Raw genomic sequence first — 20,735 nt, forward strand, 5'->3', positions numbered from 1 at the left:
CCCGGCCCGCTCCCGCGCAGCGCCCGGCCGCCGCGCTGTGGAAGACCGCTTGCAGCACGCCCATTTTTTTTTCTCCACGCGGGCGAAAGCTCCACTTCGGCTCCCTCTTGCAGCTGTAATTTCCTCTTGACTTCGGCAAACGCTTCCTCTAATGAAACGTGCCACCCCCACACACACCCCAAAAAAAGAATTCACACGGGTAGGATATTTTTAAAAGACAGTTTTCATTAAAGAGAACATCAAGGAAAACGGCACCTGAGTGTTCTTAAACAAATTAAAAGCTATTTTTCTTTTAAAGGACAGTAAATGTCTCATTAACTTGACCGCAGATATTTGAGAAACCTCCTCAGCCCAATGAGCATCTCCTTTGAACTGTAATGGTTTGCATATGATGTTGTTAGAAAAAATGTGTGTCTTATTGCTAGCAGATCTGAGCAAATCTGACTTTTATACTAAGACTAATAAGTAATGGAATTAATAATATCTGGTAGGAATGAAAGTCTTTCCTTCCTTGTCACACTGTTACACAACAGCAATAATACTAACATTCTGCTACTAATAACAGTTTGCATTCTTGTATGGCTTTAATCTGAAGAGTTCAAAATTCTTCTGAAGCAATAGGAATAGGGATATTTCAAACTCACTTCTCCGGAGTTAGACTGTTTAGCCTGTAATTAAACCTCTACTAAATGATCTTATTTTCAGAGGTGATCAGCGCTCGAGGTCAATAGCAGTTGCATTTTCATGTCTGTTCTAGCATAGTGTGTATCTTTAAATGSCTCTCTGAATTTAGGCATCCAGTTTTAGACACACAGTTCTGGAAATGTGAATGTGAGTGTTGAAACATGGCAAGATTAGAAATAAAAATGTCATGCTTGCATTTCCTCTGAGGTCCATGCTTATGTTGCTAAATCAATGGTCTAGTTTTACCAATTCTGATCATTCTCAGCTCCTGTTTGGCTATGATTACAATGTAAAGACATGCCCAGATATCACACAGCTAATGCTTGGCAAGGGTTGACAAAGCCCAGGTGCATGGGCTGCTAATTCTTTCATTCCTATTCCTGTCAATGATACCATTTCCCATATAAATGATGGATGGGATTCATTCCGCCTAATTTTACCCTCCTAAAAGTTTGCGGCCTGTCTAAAAGTTAGGCACCTAGGCTAGGTGAGCTAGCTAATTAGGCACCTAAGGAGGGTGATTTGTACCATTTCTAGTTAGTTATCTAAAATACCTGGGATTATTCACCTTCCGGTGAATATGGGTTGTCTTTTTTTTTTTTTCATTGACTGTAGAGGGAGCCATGGCAATTTGCTTGAACTGCATGCTTCCCTTGAGGTTGTATAATTTCCAGGTGAGATGAATGTGCGCGTACACCAGAAATGAAAAATTTATTACCGTAAAGGAGACAGCATAACTTTTAGCGGACTAGATACTGGATTATGGGAGAAGAGCTGTCTTTGAAGTAGTGAATAAAAAAAAAATCAAACCTCTCTCCAACTGAACTTTGCCTTAATTGTCTGCAGACCTTCTGTAGAGCGTAAGGTGTTTAAAAAAGTAAAAAAATTTTTTCTTTTTCTTTTTTTTCGTTGCTGTTGTTGGTTGCCGCAGGAGCCGCGAGGCGAGGAGCGCCGCGAGGATGCGGGGGCGGGCGGAGGCGGCGGCGGCGGCGCTGTCCGTGGTGCTGATCCTGGCGCTGGGGCCGCCGCGGGGCGCCCTGGCCTGCCCCCGGCCCTGCGCCTGCTACGTCCCCACTGAGGTCCACTGCACCTTTCGGTCCCTAGCAGCCGTGCCGCCCAGGATCGCCAGACACGTGGAGAGGATCAACTTCGGGTGCGTATCGCGGGCATTTGTGGCCTTTGCGGAGAGTCCCGCGACGCCGAGCGCCCGCCCGGGCTGCCCACCGGCTTCTTTGGGTGTGCTTTTTAAGCAGAATTGCAGAGGTGGGCGGTTACGTACAGATGCTGTATTTCAAGTGTTGAAGTTACTGGTAGTAAGTAAGGGAGTTTTAGTCTAGCCCTCATTTTTCAAAGAGAAGTTCAAAGAGACATTTATATTATGGTGTCGGTTCTTATTGGCAAATAGTACATGCAGTCTTATATACTATTGAATAATTTTATTGAAAAAACCCTACTGTGAGATTTGTGCTAAATGTTGAATATTATACCTGATGTATAAAAATGTGTTAGGAATAAATTCTGTAATGTAGCCAGGTAGCTTCTTAGAGCACATTGAGATATATGGTAAAGTTTAGCTATTATACTGGTGTTAGAGGCCTTTTTCCAAGGAACTTAAGCTGAGTATAAGCAGACAACTTTTTTTTTTTTTTTTTTTTTGAGGAGAGAGAGCTCAATCTCCAGCTTACTTTCCTCCACCAGGATATTGCCAACTCACATCTATCTGCCAGACTGAGAAGAGAAGGCAGGGACAGTTTGTGCACTGCATATCACAAAGTGTGTAGGGCCATTATAGGACATAGCATGGTAGGAGGGTCTCAGTTCTCTTCCACTTGACATCAGGGCTGCCTCTTTCCCTGATATGAAATACCCCCAAAGTGCCTGTAAGCTGTAACTGATCATGTTCTGACTGGTAACAGTGACAGTAGTAGTGATTTATTTGCTCCTCTGTATTTTAAACTGTCTCTTATCTGCCAACACTTTATCCACCTAAAGCCTAATTTTATTCTCAAAATGCCCTTATACTCAATAACTCTGTATTATAGCAGTCTGAATTTTCATACCATTTTTGCGTCATCCAAGCAACTCATAGTCAAATCACTGAAACTAATACTGGAATGATGCATAACACTGTGCAATTCTTACACTATGGAATGGATGTCCAGTTAGGTCAGCCTTATGACATTTTGCAGTGTGAGGGATGTTCTCAATATTATTTCAGGCCATGTATTATCAGCATAATTATTAGTAGTCCCCACTGAGAAGCTAAAATTATATACACAAAGAAGTGCGAGTCAATCTTAAATTTAACATTCACGGTACTAAGGAGAGTAATTTAAGCAAGTTCATTTAAAAGTTGTTGCCAAAGAAGCTGCAAAGCAAAGTCACCAAATTCCATCCAACAGTGTGTTTGTCTCCAATTGGCCTTATATGTGTCTGTAAACCTTTGGTAGGAAAATGAAAATATTGTAGAACATGTCCAGAAATCCATGTCCTTGATTCCATGATCTTCAATACTTGCACTGTCTAATGTGGAAATTGGTCTTACATCCTATTCGTTTTTATTGCATAAAGTAGGGCTCATGTAAAATGAGTTTTACTTGTGTTCTCCTGGGAGCTCTCTGTAACATTTATAGCTAGTTACCTTGCTGCCACTGAAATGAGAAGAAAATGATGGAATTTAAATAACTAAAATCTCAGGAACACTGAGAGCTTTACTGAGAATGTGTAATCTCTTCATTAACTTCATACGAAAGCACCAGATCTTCTTCAAAGTTTAGTAATTTCTGTCTTTCCATTGTTTTAGACTCATTTCTCCTCTTTTAAGCCCATCTGGTATCGTATTTCTTAAATAAATCCTCTGTCCCTATAGATTATATCAAGCTGCCCTCCCCCTCCTTTTGCACATTCAAAAACATATATTCACATTCACTTCTCCTCCCTACATCAACATGGTATGCCGAGTTATTTTCCTAAATAACTTAGGTGCCTACATCCCATTTTTGAAAGCAATTTAAGCATTTTGTAAGTTTTATCCTGAGAGCTATTTTTAAATAAAAGTACATTATTTGATACTGCTGGCATAAAAGTCCTTTCCTATCTTTTTGTATTTCGTTGCTACAAATGACATTTTCTGAGACGTTTCCTTTCCTGAAAAGAAACGCTGTTACCTATCTGATCATGCATTTCTTTCACTCTAGAAAAAGTGCTTTTAACATATTTCCACTGTAGGGTGCTATAGATTGAGGATTCCTAACTGGAAATACTTTAAGGAAATTCCTTATTTAGAGAAGTTCATATGCTCTAGAAGGACTGCTGTTGAAATATGGATCTCTGATATTAGCATAGTAGAGCTTTGATAGGACTAAAAATAAAAAAAAAACTTAATTTTTACCAATTATGAACTTTCACGTGGATAACAAAGAAAGGATCTAAAAGTATTCCTCCATAATCAAAGTACTTTAGTGTCTCTGTCACTCTCTCTCTCTCTCCCCACTTCCTCTCTAGAAGGAAAAGTATTAAAAAATAGGGGAAAAAAAAGCTTTAAAATTAGCTGCTTAATTTAGAGTCTTCGTGCCCAGATTAGCTCATACATCTATTTTGTGTCTGCATGTGGAAAACTCAAATGTAGAACTAGGCAGCCAAACTTAAGGCTGCCATATTGGTGAATAAAACCTGATTTATTAGTCCGGCAAGTCAAATCAAATTGTTTTCAAAAAAGCAGATTTTTTGTATTACTTCTCTAAAAGAAGTTTCCAGACTCAAATTATATAATTGGAAGGTCAGTTCCTAGATTTTAGGTCATTAATTGATATAGCCAATTACACATTGTAACAGTAAGTTAAGCAGGTTGTGACTTTCTGCTTCTAGTGCTTTTTGGGCCATGTCCATTTTTAATGTCCTCTTTCCAAATCTTTATTCATTTATTGTTAGATGCTGTTTTGGCAACACTGCAGCCCATCTAGTTTGCCAGGCTCCATAGCATCACTGGTTGGCTGCAGGCCATTGATTTATTACTGTTCCATAAACTGAGCTGCATGGAAAAACATACTGACAACTCTTAGAACTTAAACGCCTATTTATTGCTCTTAATTTTTAAATTATGGCTAAAATGGCACAAATTGAGTTAAAAGAAATCTTAATGTAAACATGAACTAAGTATGCTTGGCCTTGTAAAAATGTTTCAGTAATTTCTGGCCCTTCGACAATGSATTAAGATCTATCCAATTTTTCCTGAAAGTTAGACTATACTAATTTTACATTGTAGTCCGTGACAGTCAGTGCGTAAAATGTAACTGCACATGTTGTGATTTTTTTTCCAGGTTTAACAGTATACAGTCTATATATGAAAACTCCTTTGCAGGACTCACAAAACTGGAATTGCTCATGATTCATGGAAATGACATTCAGAATATTCCTAACGGTGCTTTGAAAGATCTCATGTCTCTACAGGTAATGCTCAGATATTCCTAAATATCACAAATTACAACTCCCATGAACGACAAGAGACAGAAAATAAGTGTTTTCTTTAATGCCTTGCGTAGTATCAATTAAGGTATCATTTTTTTTTCCTCAAATATATTGGAAACCTGTTAATGTAAACCCATATCATGCTCGATAATGTCAACTAAAATGCAGTTACATTCTCATCTGTGATCAGTGTATCATTTTTCAATAGTGCGAAGAATATTTGMATGTGGGAGGAAAACTTCTGCATGCTTGCTATTACGTTTGGGTTTATGTATAAAAACAGCTAATTTCATTTTATTCTTTTTTTTTAGGTTTTCAAAATTAGTTACAATAAGTTGAAAGTTATAACAAACCAAACCCTTCAAGGACTTTCAAGCTTAATGAGACTCCACATGGACCACAACAGAATTGAGTTTATTCATCCAAATGCTTTTAATGGATTAACTTCTCTGAGATTGGTCCATTTGGAAGGAAATTTGCTCCAGCAGCTTCATCCCAGCACATTTTCAACATTTATGGTCCTTGATTATTTCAAACTGTCAACAGTAAGACATCTCTACCTATCTGAAAATGCTATTAGGACCTTGCCCGCAGGGATGTTTCAAGGCATGCCATTGCTGGAGAATCTTTACCTTCATGGGAATCCATGGTCCTGTGACTGCAGCTTAAAGTGGTTCCTTGAATGGAATGAAGTTTCTGCAGGTAAGAGCCAAAATATCAACGCTTCTTCAACTCATAATGTTAGATGTCCTTTCTTTGTTCTGCGTATTTGCATAGGTTTGTTATTTCCAGTTGCAGTACTTACRCAATGTTTATGTGCACTATTCTGTTCCTTTACCATCTGAAAAATGCATGTATTTAAAAAGTAGTGCAAAAAGGGAGTGATTATGTGTCACTAGCTAAAATTCAGTATTCAACAACAAAGGAATTGGTGGTCACATTCAAGATGAAAAAGCTGATAGTAAAGTTTGTAATTGGAAGCTGTTAGTGTGTTCCTTTGCACAGTGGTACAGCTTTGGCAAAGGACTAGCAATTGCCCTCAGCCAAAAAACTTAGTAACTAGGCATTCTCCTGGGAGGTGAAAGCATTGGATTTGAACATTTTGGGCTAAGGAGGGAATGGAAATAAGGTTTCCTACTTCCTGGATGAGTCCTCTTTAAAGTTGTTAAGTTTAAAGCTATTATGTAATATTTGGGCACCCTTCTTGTCTGTCTKTGTTTCTTGATTGACTGCAACTTCACTTTGTCAGGGAGCCAATTTGTTTTAAATATTCTTAGAGAACACTTACAATCCTGCCAATTTTTCAGAGGAAGGTATATCTTCATTCAGGTTTAGATGTGAGATAAATTATCACAGTGCTGAGGGTGGAATACTTCTGGACGTGTGCAGAAGTAAGATACTAGACAAATAGTGAATTTTATGATGTCTCTAGATCAGTAGGTCACAAATAAGAGATTTTGGGGATGTCGGTTTTTGATTTAGGCATCTCAGTCCACCAACACTCCATGTCAGGTAGCTAAGTGCTTACTGCAGTAGTCCAGGGGGACTGGCATTACACCAGATTTGCTGATAGAATATTAAGAGGGAATTGACATTTTATTGCAACTACAAATATCTCAGATGAGTGCTGGAGTCATAAGGTTTGTGTAGCGATGTGGAGTCCATGATGATGGGTCCTGTGATCTTAGAATATGTAATTCATTGTAGTTTTGCACTTAACTATGGCTTACGCTTTTAAGAGTGTGTGATATTTGAATGTGTATTATAAGTGTTCCTGGTTTAACTGATATCTGAAGCATCTAAATTTGGCTTTATATTTAGCTATCTTACATCTTGATATTCTTATATAYGCTTCTTGATCCAAATAAGTAGGTGTATTAAAGGTTCTTAAGGTGCACTGTAAGTTAAAAGGGTGAAGTATTTGGTTAACATTCTTTTTCCTTGCGCAGTGATGTTTTGCTGTCATTTTTATTCAATTACATTCTTCTTCTAAGCTACAACAGTGATTTTTGGGCAGAGAAAGGAATTTATCCATGTCATTTTTATGTATGACAGGATTTGTGTCTTTATACAGCTATAACCTTGGCTTCTTTGGAAATTCTGTCCCTGACAATGTGGAGTCATAAAAGTGCTGTTTTAGTGATCACTTAAAAGTTCTTCTGACCAGTACAGCAACTGACAAGTTGATTATGTGCCAGTTCTGTCATGAAAAGTGCTTTCCTTGTCTTTGAAACATCATGTTTCAACCTGCAAATGATAGACTGGTTCAATTAAAATTTCCATTTGTAAGAACTTCTGATGAAAGTAGATTTGTCAAATGGACAACGCATATATTTTTCAATTAAAAAATGGTTATGAAATTTTGCCAGGTCTTCTCTTCCCCTTTTCCTAGCATTTTGCCTTATAACCCACCCTTATATTGTTTGCTCATTCAAAGATCCTTCATTCCTTGGGAGTGATCAACCTGACACTTGTACCTAGAATAACTGGGATGCATTTTATTTACATTGTGTTTCCAAACTAAATTTGTAAGGCAATGTTTGACATTATAGTAAGCAGAACAACGTAAACATAAATATATGTCTGTTATTTTGCAGACAAGAGTCTTTCTGCCATTGATAGAAGAAAGGCATCAAGGGTGTTGTTGCTGTTTTTATTATTTTCTGTTTTAGCACTTCCTCTCTGTTTTAGTCTTTATTTTATCATTACAGAGATTGGAGGTACTGTAGAGGTCAGGGAAAAAAAGTGGCATTAGCATATTCTACTGCTGATGAATAGTTCATAAGTACAGGAACTAATCAGTGGATTTTGGCAGCTGCAGTAGTATGTTTTGTGTATTGTCAGTACAGATGTTAAGATGTAAACAGCCTGCTGGAGTATTTAATGAGCATGTCCAACATTTCTCAGGTAAATGCTGCATTTTTAAAAACTGAGTGGATGCAGTCCTCTTCAATTTAGGTCCACAACTTAGATGGGTAGGTTCTCACTAWGCACATGCTGGGTTTTCTGACACAGTGTAGTTTTTTACTGACCTTTAAAAAGTAGCTCTGGACACTTCAATTTCTGGGCATTTTCTTCAGAAACAGTGGATCTAATTTTCAGAAGGAGGGAGCATTCAAACCTCTCATTAAATTCAGATGAAGCTGCGCTCTCTTAGTTTGAAAATTAGGCCCATTCAAATGTGAAAACAAAGAAATGCCAATTTAAAAACCTTGTCTTATATTTCATGCAGTATAATGTGTTCCTTGTGCAGTCAGTTGGCCCTCTTGAGAGTTCTCTAACTCTGATTATTTCTGGTTAATTCAGAAGCTTATCTATCTTTTGTTGTTTTTTTTGTTTGTTTGTTTTGCTTGCAGGTGTTTTAAAATGCAAAAAGGACAAAGCATATGAAGGGGGACAGCTCTGTCCTAAGTGCAACAGCCCAAAACAGCTCCAGAAAGAAGATATTCAAAATTTGAAAGATATTTCCTGTAGGAAACCTGTCATTCAGTCCTCACTGAGACAGAATAGCAGCGCTGAAGATGAAGAAGACAGTGACAATTATGAGCTCCCTCTGGAAGATTTTCAGTCCTCGCCATGGAATATTACTCTCAATATGACCGATGAGCATGGCAATGTGGTCCACCTGAACTGTGAAATCAAGAAACCAACAGGCTCTACCAAAATTCAGTGGAGTCAAATCCAGACTCAAGAAATTGATATAAATGCTACAATTTCACTGGATTTTGAATGTCCAATGAATCGAGAAAACTATGAAAAATTATGGAAGCTCATAGCTTATTATAGTGAAGTGCCTGTCAAACTGGAGAGGGAACTTATGCTGAGCAAAGAGCCTAAAGTAAGCTATCGGTACAGGCAAGGCTCAGATTATGATGCTCTTTACTACACAGGTGTTAAAGCCCAAATACTGTCTGAACCTTCCTGGATAATGCAACCTCTGATAAACATCCAATTAAACAGACGCCAAAGTACAGGGAAAAAAGTGGTGCTATCTTTTTTTACTGAGTTTTCTCAGACAATTCATACCAAAGACAGCAGGCAGCAGAGAAGCTGGGTAATGATAGAGCAAAATCAGAGCACGAGGATGGCACAGAGTGTGGTGGAAGGTTCAGAGTGTCAGCTGAGCTGCAATGTGAAAGCATCTGAAAGCCCCTTCATTCAGTGGCTCTTTCCAGATGGGACTAAATTGCAGGCACCATTTAATCAGAAAGACAGTAGGTTTTCCATTCTCAGTAGTGGCCAGCTAATAGTCAAAGGAGTGAGTTACACTGATGCTGGTCTGTACTACTGCATTGCCCAAGTGAGAGATGATGTGGACATAATGGCTTACAGACTTTTAGTGCAGCCACCAGCTATTCAGCCAGCTGATTCAGATGTAGTGAGAGTTGAAAAAAATGTTGGAGATCCAATAGTTTTGCCTTGCAGTGCAGTTGCCATCCCTAGGGCACAGTTGAGCTGGATTCTTCCAAACAGCCAGGTACTCAATGATTTATCAAACTCATCAAAAGGATATATGTTGGACAATGGTACTTTGCTTATTCCAAAAAGCCATGTCAGTGATAGTGGCCATTACAGATGTGTGGCTGTCAATCTGCATGGATCAGATCAGTTTGCTGTAAGGGTTATGGTAAATAAAATGGTGTCTGACAGGTCATTTAAAAGGATAAAACTAAAAAAGCGCCCAAGTTCAAAAAGTTTAGCAAAAACAAGAGGGAGGGTAGTAGAGGATGGAGAGGGATCAGGGGCAGGAGGGGTGGATGAGTCCTCACGAAAAAAGAACCATCTGAAAGACCAGGAAATATCCTTTAAACAAAGAAGTGACCAGGTGTCAGAGACTCAAGTTAAAAAGGGGAGGAAGGGCAGAAGGAAAATTAAAGTCTGGAAAGGTACTGATAGAATCCAGGACAGCAATGTTGCAGAAGGCCGAAGAGTATTTGAATCTCGAAGAAGAATTAATATGGCAAACAAACAGATTAATCCACAACATTGGGCTGACATTTTGGCAAAGGTCCGTGGGAAAAATTTTCCTAGAACAACAGCAACAGCCATTTCTTTAACAACTGCACTGCCGTCAGTCATGCAGAAAACAACTCCAGTCCCTCATCTGGTAGCAAGCCCTCCTCCTGCTTCAGAGACAGCTTCTGATGTGGTAGATTCTTCTGCTGATGCATCACCTCTGGGTGAAGATGAGCCACTCTCAGTCACTGTTTCCCACAACGCTAAAGCATTTTCAGCCCAATCCATATTAACAAGGCCAGAAACAGAACCCTCCTCTGACCACAGGGCTTTAGAAACACCTGCAAGTAAGTACACTGTAGAAATCCCTATATCAGATCCATATTCTACTCCAGTCTCTGCAACTGTGCAACCCCGAAGTCAGCAGCAACTTGATGTCAAGACTGATTATTCAGTTATAGTCAAAGAAAATATCCATGCTGTTACTGAAGAACCTCTAACCAAACAAATAGTAACTAACTTCCCTAGTATTCAGAGCAGTTTGTTCACAGAGGAAAGTGGAGCTACAACCGTATCTTACACATCAGAGGAAAATTCTGCTTTTGCTGAGCTACCGCTTGATGCTACTGTCCTAGCTGAATCTCAGAGTCTAGATTGTCRTAGCATCTTGGAGGCAAATGTGAAGTTAGATGAAGTGGACCCCATGGGTGGTGCCAGCATAATTTTCACACCTTCCGAGTTGGACAAGATCATCTCAACAGATTTTACAGCCACTACTATCATTTCTTCATCTGTTTCTCCATTTGTTACAGAAAAGAGCAATGGCTTGATACACCAGCACACAGAAGTATCCACAGGTCAGGCTAAAACTGCAGACTTAAGTACAAATTATCAAGCTGTCACATCCATCAGCGTCCAGAGCAAGGAAGAACCAGAGACCCAGGGGGATACAGTGACTCAGGAAAGCATGTCCAGGAGCTACACAGGGAGTTCTCAAGGAGCAGAACATAGAAACTTACCTGCTCCAAAACCAGATCCCACGTTCACTTTGACAAGTACTAATGCTCCTCATATAAAAGCAGAGGGGATAACAACTGCTGCTTCCATCAGCAAATTGACCACTGTGGCCACAACAACAACTCCCTACAGAACAACTACACCCTCTAACTTGCTTGTTACTCAACATGCTAGAAAAAAGCCTTATGGGAGAAGGAGACCGAGGCCAAACAGAATCCGACAAAGACCAAAGGCTTTTCCCCCTTTGGTTTTAACCACAGAGGGAATACCTATCATTCCAAGAACATCTAAAGTTGAAGCTATTACCAAAAGCATCTCTGCAACTCTTGATGATGATCGTAAAACTGATGTCAAAATGCATACTAAAGAAAAGGAGCACTTGGAAGTTGCTTCTTCATTAGTTACTGATCCAGTTGTCTTAGAGAAGGTGACCAAAATCAGAAAGGTGGTCACAACTACTTTTTTTAGGCCTACTGCTTCTCCACCTGAAACAAAGCATGTGACACTTCCTACTGCTCCAGAAACCTTGGCACTTCCAGTCACTGCACTTGCCACAACCTTATCATCATACGTTGGACATAAAACAGTTCCTACAACGAAGTCAAATGCATCCCTGAAACCAGAGCAAAATAACATACCAACATACCACTCATTAGACAATGTGTTCGAAGGAAAAGGCACTAAAGCAGATTATGAAGTTACAGATAGTAAGGCAGAGCAATCAAGGACAACAGCTTCTCCTGAGCATGTGGACACCATGATCTCCTCTACAAAACCTGGTTACCCAGAATCTCAAGAAGAATCTATCCTTATTGACTCAGAAGTTGTGACTAATGACATCACCACTGGAGCTTTCAAGCTGATATATACCACAATGACAGGCTTAAGTATTCCTGTTGGCACAGTGGAAGTTCTTGAGGACCCTTCAGTTTCAGAGGAGCTGCAGAAGCCTACAGTACCTTTAAAAATACCAGCAATAACTGAGCCACCTCAGCAACAAGAAATTATGACTTTGTCTTCCTCCTTCAGCAGAACAGAAACACAAACTTTTCCACTTACAGAAACCAAGAAATTTGTTGCTGTTTCTTCTCAGACTGGGACAAAATCATCTTCCCTGGATAAAACAGAAGCTGTGTCACGTGTGTTTCATCRTGATCCCATCGTGCAGACAACTGAAAAACCTCCGACTACACCCACTGCCTTTCACCCATTTAGAAAACTTTCCCCATCCATTTCAAGCACTTCACATCCTTCTCTTTATTATGACACCAAGGATAGTAATGCCTTCAATCAAGTAAGGTTCCCAGAGACAAAACAAGTTGAAACAGGTGATGACAGAAAGACAGTGAGCTCAAGAGAGAATGCATACCCTACTCCGTCCTCTAGCCAAAACAGGATTAGCATACAGTCTAAAGAGGAGCCATTCAAAGAGAGGTATAGTAGCAGGTCAAACAACAGTTTATTGCTAAATCCAAACCTTCCCCATCTACCAGCTGGAATGATACCAAGCCTAAACCAAAGACTGCCTGTTGTGCCTCCAAGGCATGTTCCAGTAAGAGGCACAGTGAAACCTCCCTATATTATAACACAAGGCTCATTTCGTTATTTTATAACACACCAGCCTCTTCACTACACAAACAAACCAGAGATAACAGCATACGCAGCACATACTATCCAGGACAAAAAAAMCACTGCCTCTCAAATAGAAACAACAACCACAACACCAGCCACTCCATTTTACAGAACAAATCCACTCACTGCAAGCAAGTTTGGTAATCAAGGTCAGAACAGATACATTATTAATTCAAGATTTTTTGGCAATAACTACCTCCCAGATAACAAAGGTATGGTGGGGAGACTACCAAGTCAAGGGATCCCCTATCATCCCAGTTCCAGAATGGTGTTCCCTCTCAATAGAACAAAGGTGTTCCCACCCTTAGGAGTGCATCCTAAACCAGTGGTCCCCAGTCAACTAATCCGAGAAGACGCAATTGACCAGGTCTCACCTACTGGGATTACAGTGCAGAAAGCTACAGCTATTGCAATAACTCCTTTGCCACGCACCACAACCACCACATCACCACTGCCAGCAATTTTGAAGATTACCTTTCCAGCCTTTCTCTCTCAGCACACAAGGCCATATATATCCACTACAGTTCAACCTTTTAAAAGTATCCATAATCACCATCAAAAAGCTCCACCTGTGCCACACAATTCCACCATAATTCAGTCTCCCACCAATTTCAAAACTCCTGGAGAGAGACCTAAAATTATCACAAAAGGATCTCACAGCATATCCATCCTTGCTGAAACAGATGCTTTTATCCCTTGTGATGCAGTAGGGGAACCCAAGCCTTTTCTTACTTGGACAAAAGTCTCTACAGGTAAGACACTGAAAAATGTGTTCTTCCATGCAATTTTAAGGATACAAATACTTGGTTTATCATATAGAAATGCAGTACTATTGCAGGAACAGCCCAAAACACTGAATAACACTGTTAATTAATAATACTTTTTGTCTTTTTAATCTATTAGTGACTAATCATTATAGATAAAAATAACGTTGTRGTATTTTTTGTAGTAAAAGAAAACCTCTACTATTTATTGTGTTAATTTTTTGTATATTGATGCATGTGTCCATCTCCTTAAGCAAAAGGTAAAGAGAAATTATGTAAAGATTTAATGGAAATCCCAAAGGATAAAGCTTTTAAACATTCCTACACTCCACAGACTTGCAAGTTAGTATAGTTAGTTTTGCAATAGAAGTAAAGACCAATTTGAGCTGTGGAGAGTATCTGAAGGCATAATATGACTCATCTGAAGTTGTAGTTGGTGTTAAGTGGGTTTGGTCTAAATCTTCCATCGGCCTTTTCCAAAGCAGTGGTGTATGTCTTAAAAACAAGACCTTTGACTTTCTATTTCTTTCTTTCCTCTCACCTTTCCCAGGTGCTCTAATGACAGCCAACACAAGATTACAAAGGTTTGAAGTCTTGAAAAATGGCACCTTCGTTATCCGAAATGCTCAGCTTCAGGATCGTGGGCAGTATATGTGCACTGCTCAGAACCTGCATGGCATAGATAAAATGATTATTGTCCTGATAGTTGTAGCGCACCAGCCCAAAATTCTACTTACCCGCTATCGAGATGTCACGGTATATTTTGGAGAGACTGTAGCAATGGAGTGTCAGGCTAGTGGGATTCCAAGCCCACATATTTCGTGGATTTTCCCAGACAGAAGGATTTTGCAGAGAGTCACCACCACAGAAAGCAGGGTAATGCTCCATGAAAATCGAACCCTGTCTATCAAGCAAGCAACTTTTTCAGACCGAGGAGTGTACAAATGTGTAGCTAGCAATGCAGCAGGAGCTGACAGCATTGCAGTGAGGCTCCACATTGCAGCCTTACCCCCTATCATCCAGCAGGATAAACAGGAGAACATTTCCTTGCCCCTTGGTAGCAGTGTTAACATCCACTGCACTGCAAAAGCAGCACCTTTTCCCAGCATCCGTTGGGTGCTCTTTGACGGCACGCAAATTCGACCGTCCCAGTTTGTCAATGGGAATTTATTTGTTTTCCCCAATGGAACTCTTTACATTCGCAACGTCTCTCCCAAGGACAGTGGGACCTATGAGTGCATTGCAGCTAACATGGTGGGAGCTGCCAGGAGAACAGTACAGCTCCATGTGAGGAAACAAGCATCTAACGCCAAGATAACTGGGAGTTCTCCTCAGAGGACCGATGTAACATATGGCAGCATTCTGCGTCTGGACTGCAGTGCTTCTGGTGACCCCTGGCCTTGGATATTATGGAGGTTGCCTTCCAAAAGGATGATTGATTCCCTGCACAGGTAAATTACTATTTGAGGTGTTACAGCTAAGTTGCAGTTTGGATGAAATTAGGAAAAAGGCCATTCATATCTGTACAAGTTTCATTCTTAACTTCAGTGGGTCCCTCAGTCCTTAAAGAAAGAGTTTAAAATGATACCAAAAGATTCCAAGTCATAACTTATCATAATTTGCTTGAAAACAATAATACTTTTGAAAAGGCAACTTCAAATTTAAAGAATAAGTTGTCACTGTATGTTTTTTACAGCCAGTCTGTAGCTATAGTAGAAAGTCCAATGGCAAAAGTTAAAATACACACCTCTTGTGCTACTTGCTTCAATAACACCTAATTGCATAATTAAGAGTTTGCGCAGGATTGCATAAGTACCTGCTTTTCCCCAAGAGAAATGGGATCACTGAATTTCGTTTTATTCATTATGCAGGTCATTGTACACTATCACTGTGGGACAATAAATCATATAATCATTTATTTTAAAGAAGCACTGTCATTTTAATATTGCTGTGTAAATAAATGTTATCTTGTAATAAATAAATCATATTGCATATWGATGCTTAAAAAAATTCTCTCTCCAGTGTTCATGAAATCAGGTGAAATATCGCTTCTCAAGAACAGCAATAACTATCCTAAGAGTCTGTGCTGAAACTCAATTTCTGCTCTATAAATTATTCATTTGTCACTCTTTGAGCACTTTAGATAAGAAATGTATTCACATTATAATGCTCACTTAACAGCAACTTTCTCAATAGCTGAACATAGTCATCATTTTTGTCACACTGATAAAAAATATAATTAGGTAGCCTGTAGATATCACAAAATCCAGAATTCATTTTATGCCTCACTGATAACAACAAAACAGGTTTGTCATTTTCTCTCTTGATCTTTATGTGGACTGTTCTTCAAATACAGCAGATCTTTACTTTGGAGAGAAATCTGTGGGGCTTCTGAGTAAATGAGGGTTTTGGCCACAGTGCACCATTTCCATAGTGAATTGGAAAGGGACAATAGCTTTTTATCACACTGGAAATCTTTTTTTCTGTATTTCAGAACTTAAGTTTTGAAATCCTGAAATAACTATGATAAAGTTTACTTACTGTTTGTTATTGAGTCTGAACATTTTGCTTCTTTGAGTTTGTTCTGAATGTTTAAAATGCTGTACTTGAGGTCAGAGACAATAGCTCATCTTAGTTTGTTTTAATTAAGGACCTGAGTGCCAGTCTCTCCATAATTATAGTCTGTATAGGTTTGTGTGCAATGTGTCATTCAGCGATCCAGTGTTTTAATGCTACAGAATACTCTAGAATGGTTGAGGTTGGAAGAGACCTCTGGAGACCTATACATGCAATATAAATCAGAAGAGTCAAAAATAACACCATTAAAGTCATGGAAGAGGGTTGAACATTGCTTGGTTGCACATGAGCAGAATTATTATTTTTCATCTGCTTTTTGATGGTGAATAGCTTGGACATCTCTGATCATCTAATTATCTAACTGTAGCAATACTATGCTTTTTTTCAGTACAGTGGGGTTGCTGTTTTTTTTCCAGTTTACACTGAATAATTAATTCCTAAAACCTGATTTTGTAGTTTATGTCCTGTTCTCTTCTCTTTCCTCACAGTAGCTTGGAGAATAGAATCAAAGTGTTCAGCAATGGGACTTTGGTTGTCCATTCAGTCACAGATAAAGATGCAGGAGACTATTTGTGCGTGGCCCGCAATAAAATTGGGGATGACTACGTGGTCCTCAAAGTGAACGTGATGATGAAACCAGCCAAAATAGAACATAAAAATGAGAATAACCACAAGGTCAAATATGGAGGGGACCTGAAAGTTGACTGTGTGGCCACAGGTCTGCCAAATCCTGAGATCTCCTGGGGTCTCCCAGACGGCAGCATGATTAATACTTTCATGCAGTCAGATGACAGTGGTAGCCGAACGAAGCGCTACGTGGTCTTCAACAATGGAACCCTGTATTTCAATGATGTTGGACTGAGAGAGGAAGGGGACTACACCTGCTATGCTGAGAACCAGATTGGGAAGGATGAGATGAAAGTGCGGGTCAAAGTAGTGGCTGAGCCTGCAACTATCAGGAACAAAACATATGTCATTATTAATGTGCCCTATGGTGATGTTATCACTGTAGCATGTGAAGCCAAAGGAGAGCCCACTCCCAAAGTGACTTGGCTCTCCCCAACAAACAGGCCCATTCCTGCCCTATCTGACAAATACCAGATATATAGGGATGGCACCCTCCTCATCCAAAAAGCCCAAAGATCTGACAGTGGTAACTACACCTGTGTAGTGCGGAACAGTGCTGGAGAAGATCGGAAAATAGTCTGGATCCATGTTAATGTTCAGCCTCCCCGAATCAATGGGCATCTCAATACAATAACTTCTGTGAGGGAGACTGCCATAAGGGACAGCCGGAAACTTATTGATTGTAAAGCTGAAGGCATCCCAGCTCCACGGGTCTTGTGGGCTTTTCCAGAAGGGGTAATCCTGCCTGCTCCCTACTATGGGAACAGGATCACTGTGCATCGCAATGGTACTTTGGACATCAGAGGAGTGAGGCAGACGGATGCAGTGCAGCTCATATGCATCGGGCGGAATGAAGGGGGGGAAGCAAGACTGATTGTGCAGCTCCTCGTCACAGACCATTTGAAGAAACCTTCCTTCAGAGACCCTGTCAATGAAAGGATCACTGCTATTGCTGGGCACAGCATCAATCTGAACTGCTCTGTCCAGGGGAACCCTGAGCCCAGCACAAGCTGGATCCTTCCCAATGGCACTGAAATCCCCAGTGGCAGCCATTTGCACAGATTTTACCACAAGAGGGATGGGATTTTGCACATCAGTGGTCTCTCCGCAGGGGATGCTGGGACTTACCGTTGCACAGCCAGAAATCCAGGAGGTTATGTAGAAAGGGTTGTCTTCCTGAAAGTGGGACTCAAGCCGGAAATTAGCAACCAGTACAACAACCTGGTGAGCATTATTAATGGAGAAACTCTGCAGCTCCATTGCATCACCCAGCTAAATCTGCGGGCGCAGATCTCCTGGACWCTGCCCAACGGGATGGTTCTGGATGCACCCCAGGCTGTGGGTCGCTTCTCCCTCCTGGAGAATGGCTCACTGACAGTGCGTGAGGCTTCTGTATTTGACAGGGGCTCTTACCTCTGCAAGGTGTCCACAGAGTATGGTACTTCTGTTATGAATGTGCCTGTTATAGTGATAGCCTATCCACCCCGGATCACCAGTGAGCCAGCACCCGTCATCTATGCCAGGCCTGGAAGTTCAGTGAAACTGAACTGCATGGCCATTGGGATTCCTAAAGCAGAAATAACGTGGGAGCTTCCAGACAAATCACATCTGACAACAGGAGCTCAGTCTCGTCTGTATGGAAACAAATTCCTCCACCCCCAGGGGTCATTAGTCATCCAGCAGTCTACTCAAAGGGATGCGGGCTTCTATAAATGCACTGCTAAAAATATACTAGGCAGTGATTCGAAAACAACCTACATACACATATTCTAACACTAAAACAAATGCCTTTGCCTGGATACTAATGTCCAAGTCACTGCCAAACAAGTGCAACAAGGAAAGTACTGTTTGCAACAGAGCCAGGAAGGCTGAGGGCAGGAAAAAAAAAAAGAAAAAGAATWCAATGGAATTAATTTTATTTTCATACAAAATGCATTGCTTTTGTACTCAACATGATATTACTTTCCTGCAATACAAGGAGACAATAGATGTATTTAAACTGAGGGGACTAGCTTGTTGGAAAAGGTCTCTAAATTGTTAAGACAATGTAACATGTTTTTTCATGCTATCCAATAGCACCYGAGACCTAAAGTACTCTTATTCTTGTCAGTAGTCCAAAGCTACTCCTTGTTTTAACAAGCACCTTAAAATGCCAAAGAAGTATTAACTGTAATAAATGAGCTGCAATGATAGAAGTGCTTTAGTATTTTGTTGGAGAGACATAATTTTCTTTATCCCCTGCAGTGCTTTTACATAATCTAGCCTTATAGAGTATTATTACTAACCTTTCTGATCATYCTTCTATCAGCTCTTCAAAATCAAAGACTAATTTAGCAAATAAGAGTAATCTATTTTTAATAAAAATAAATTCAGACATTAGTTACCATAACATATGAACAAACCTTTTCCAGCTACTAAAGATGCTTCACTCAAATTCATGCATTATATATTTTATATATATTTTTAAATCAGACTATGAGACTAGAAAGAGTAACAATGAACTTGGTCTCATTTTATAAATTATTGGTCTTTACAAGACTCTGATACATTACAGTGTTGTATAATGTTGAGGTCACTATACTGTACATTTTATAATAAAAAATATTTTCCAAAAATTCTATTTACTGCATTTTCATTTTGCTTTGAGAAAATAGGCTAATCCAAACACTGGGTGTATGAAGTTATCTGAGAAAATAGAACTAATATAGCGTTATACATACTTTTTATCTTACTAAACATGGTGTCCTAATAAATAACTTGGCACTTCTGTTATGTATATTTTAGGATATATTCACAAATTTAATACTTTTCTTGCAGTCAAGGATGGTTTATTTGGTAGTGTCTACATATCTTTGTGTGATTTATCAAATACACTGTTTAAATCATTGCTACAAGAAGCTGAATATACCCATATTTTGAACAAACAGCTACAATAATAATTATGAAAAAGTTAACTCTACTTTACAGCCTAAAGATTTGCTGACATATTCCTGAATTCTTAAAGTTCTCATTGCTCATAAATTTTATGCTCATGTTTTAGAACTATGATGAGGAAAAAAAGCTTCATTTTGACCTTCCCTATTTATTGGTTGAAATGTAGGAGGAAGTAGTGCAAAGTTCTTTCAGTATTTTCCTTTTGTAAAAAATATAAGCATAATGATTTCCTCTCCCAACAAATTTATACAGTTTAGGAAAACTGTAACCTATCACAGAATGCATGCTTATCTTGATGGTAAACTGAACTGAGCTACTTGAAGGAGAAAGCATTTGAATAGTACAAGGACACTGAATCAAACCAGGATATTGCTAAAGAGACAAGGAACATGGATTATGTGAYAGAGTATTTTATAAAATTTCTTTTTAAAAATCCAGTGCAGAATAAAAAGTTCTGTTCTTTAGCATTATAAACAACCATGTATGCAGCTACGTTAGTGGCTTAATTAAATAACAATTAGGTCTTAGTTTCTTCTCTGTGGTTTAAGTCCTTGGGCCCTAAATCAGCAAATCAGTACTCAAGGTAAGGCATGTGCCTAACTAGCTGGCAGGACTGGTGCTGCTCATGAGAGTTGTGAATGAGGAAAGGGAACAAGCACTCAAAGTTTTTAACTTGATCATTCATTCATACGTTCTGTTTCTAATATGGCTGTTTTCCACRAACAGGTCACAGATTATACGTCTTTAGTTCCTTTACTTATTTTTATCACATTGCTTTTATAGCAGTTCTCGGAAAATCATAATACAAATTTTAATAATAATACATCTTTTAAAAGGGTCTGAAGTCAGCATTTTAGCTTTGGAATAGGAATCAACTACTTTTCTTTGTTTGTCTGTCCAGTCTTCAGTTAACACATATGTGAATTTAGAGATATTCTTGGATGCTGAATGGCTTCCATATATTTCCATTAAGCATATTTTTTTATGTCAGATATAGAAAATATAATCCAAAATCAAACATTTGATCTGTTGGGATCAAATGAAGCATCTGATAATGTTTTATTCACCCATCCACAA

General features: G+C 39.3%; 1 protein-coding gene across 1 annotated transcript in view; it reads left to right on the plus strand.

Moving 5' to 3' along the window:
* Window positions 1-19,328, plus strand: part of MXRA5 (matrix remodeling associated 5) — a 20,285-nt gene extending 957 nt beyond the window's left edge. Inside the window, exons 2-7 of the mRNA XM_026071535.1 lie at window positions 1,616-1,837; window positions 5,004-5,133; window positions 5,463-5,853; window positions 8,508-13,508; window positions 14,071-14,971; window positions 16,586-19,328. Of these exons, the coding sequence (XP_025927320.1) occupies window positions 1,616-1,837; window positions 5,004-5,133; window positions 5,463-5,853; window positions 8,508-13,508; window positions 14,071-14,971; window positions 16,586-18,497 (8,557 nt within the window). The 3' untranslated portion in view covers window positions 18,498-19,328. The remainder of the gene's footprint in view (window positions 1-1,615; window positions 1,838-5,003; window positions 5,134-5,462; window positions 5,854-8,507; window positions 13,509-14,070; window positions 14,972-16,585) is intronic.
* Window positions 19,329-20,735: the final 1,407 nt, after the last annotated feature.

Source organism: Apteryx rowi, unplaced genomic scaffold, assembly GCF_003343035.1.
Source record: "Apteryx rowi isolate R43461 unplaced genomic scaffold, aptRow1 scaffold_327, whole genome shotgun sequence".
NCBI lineage: Eukaryota > Metazoa > Chordata > Aves > Apterygiformes > Apterygidae > Apteryx > Apteryx rowi.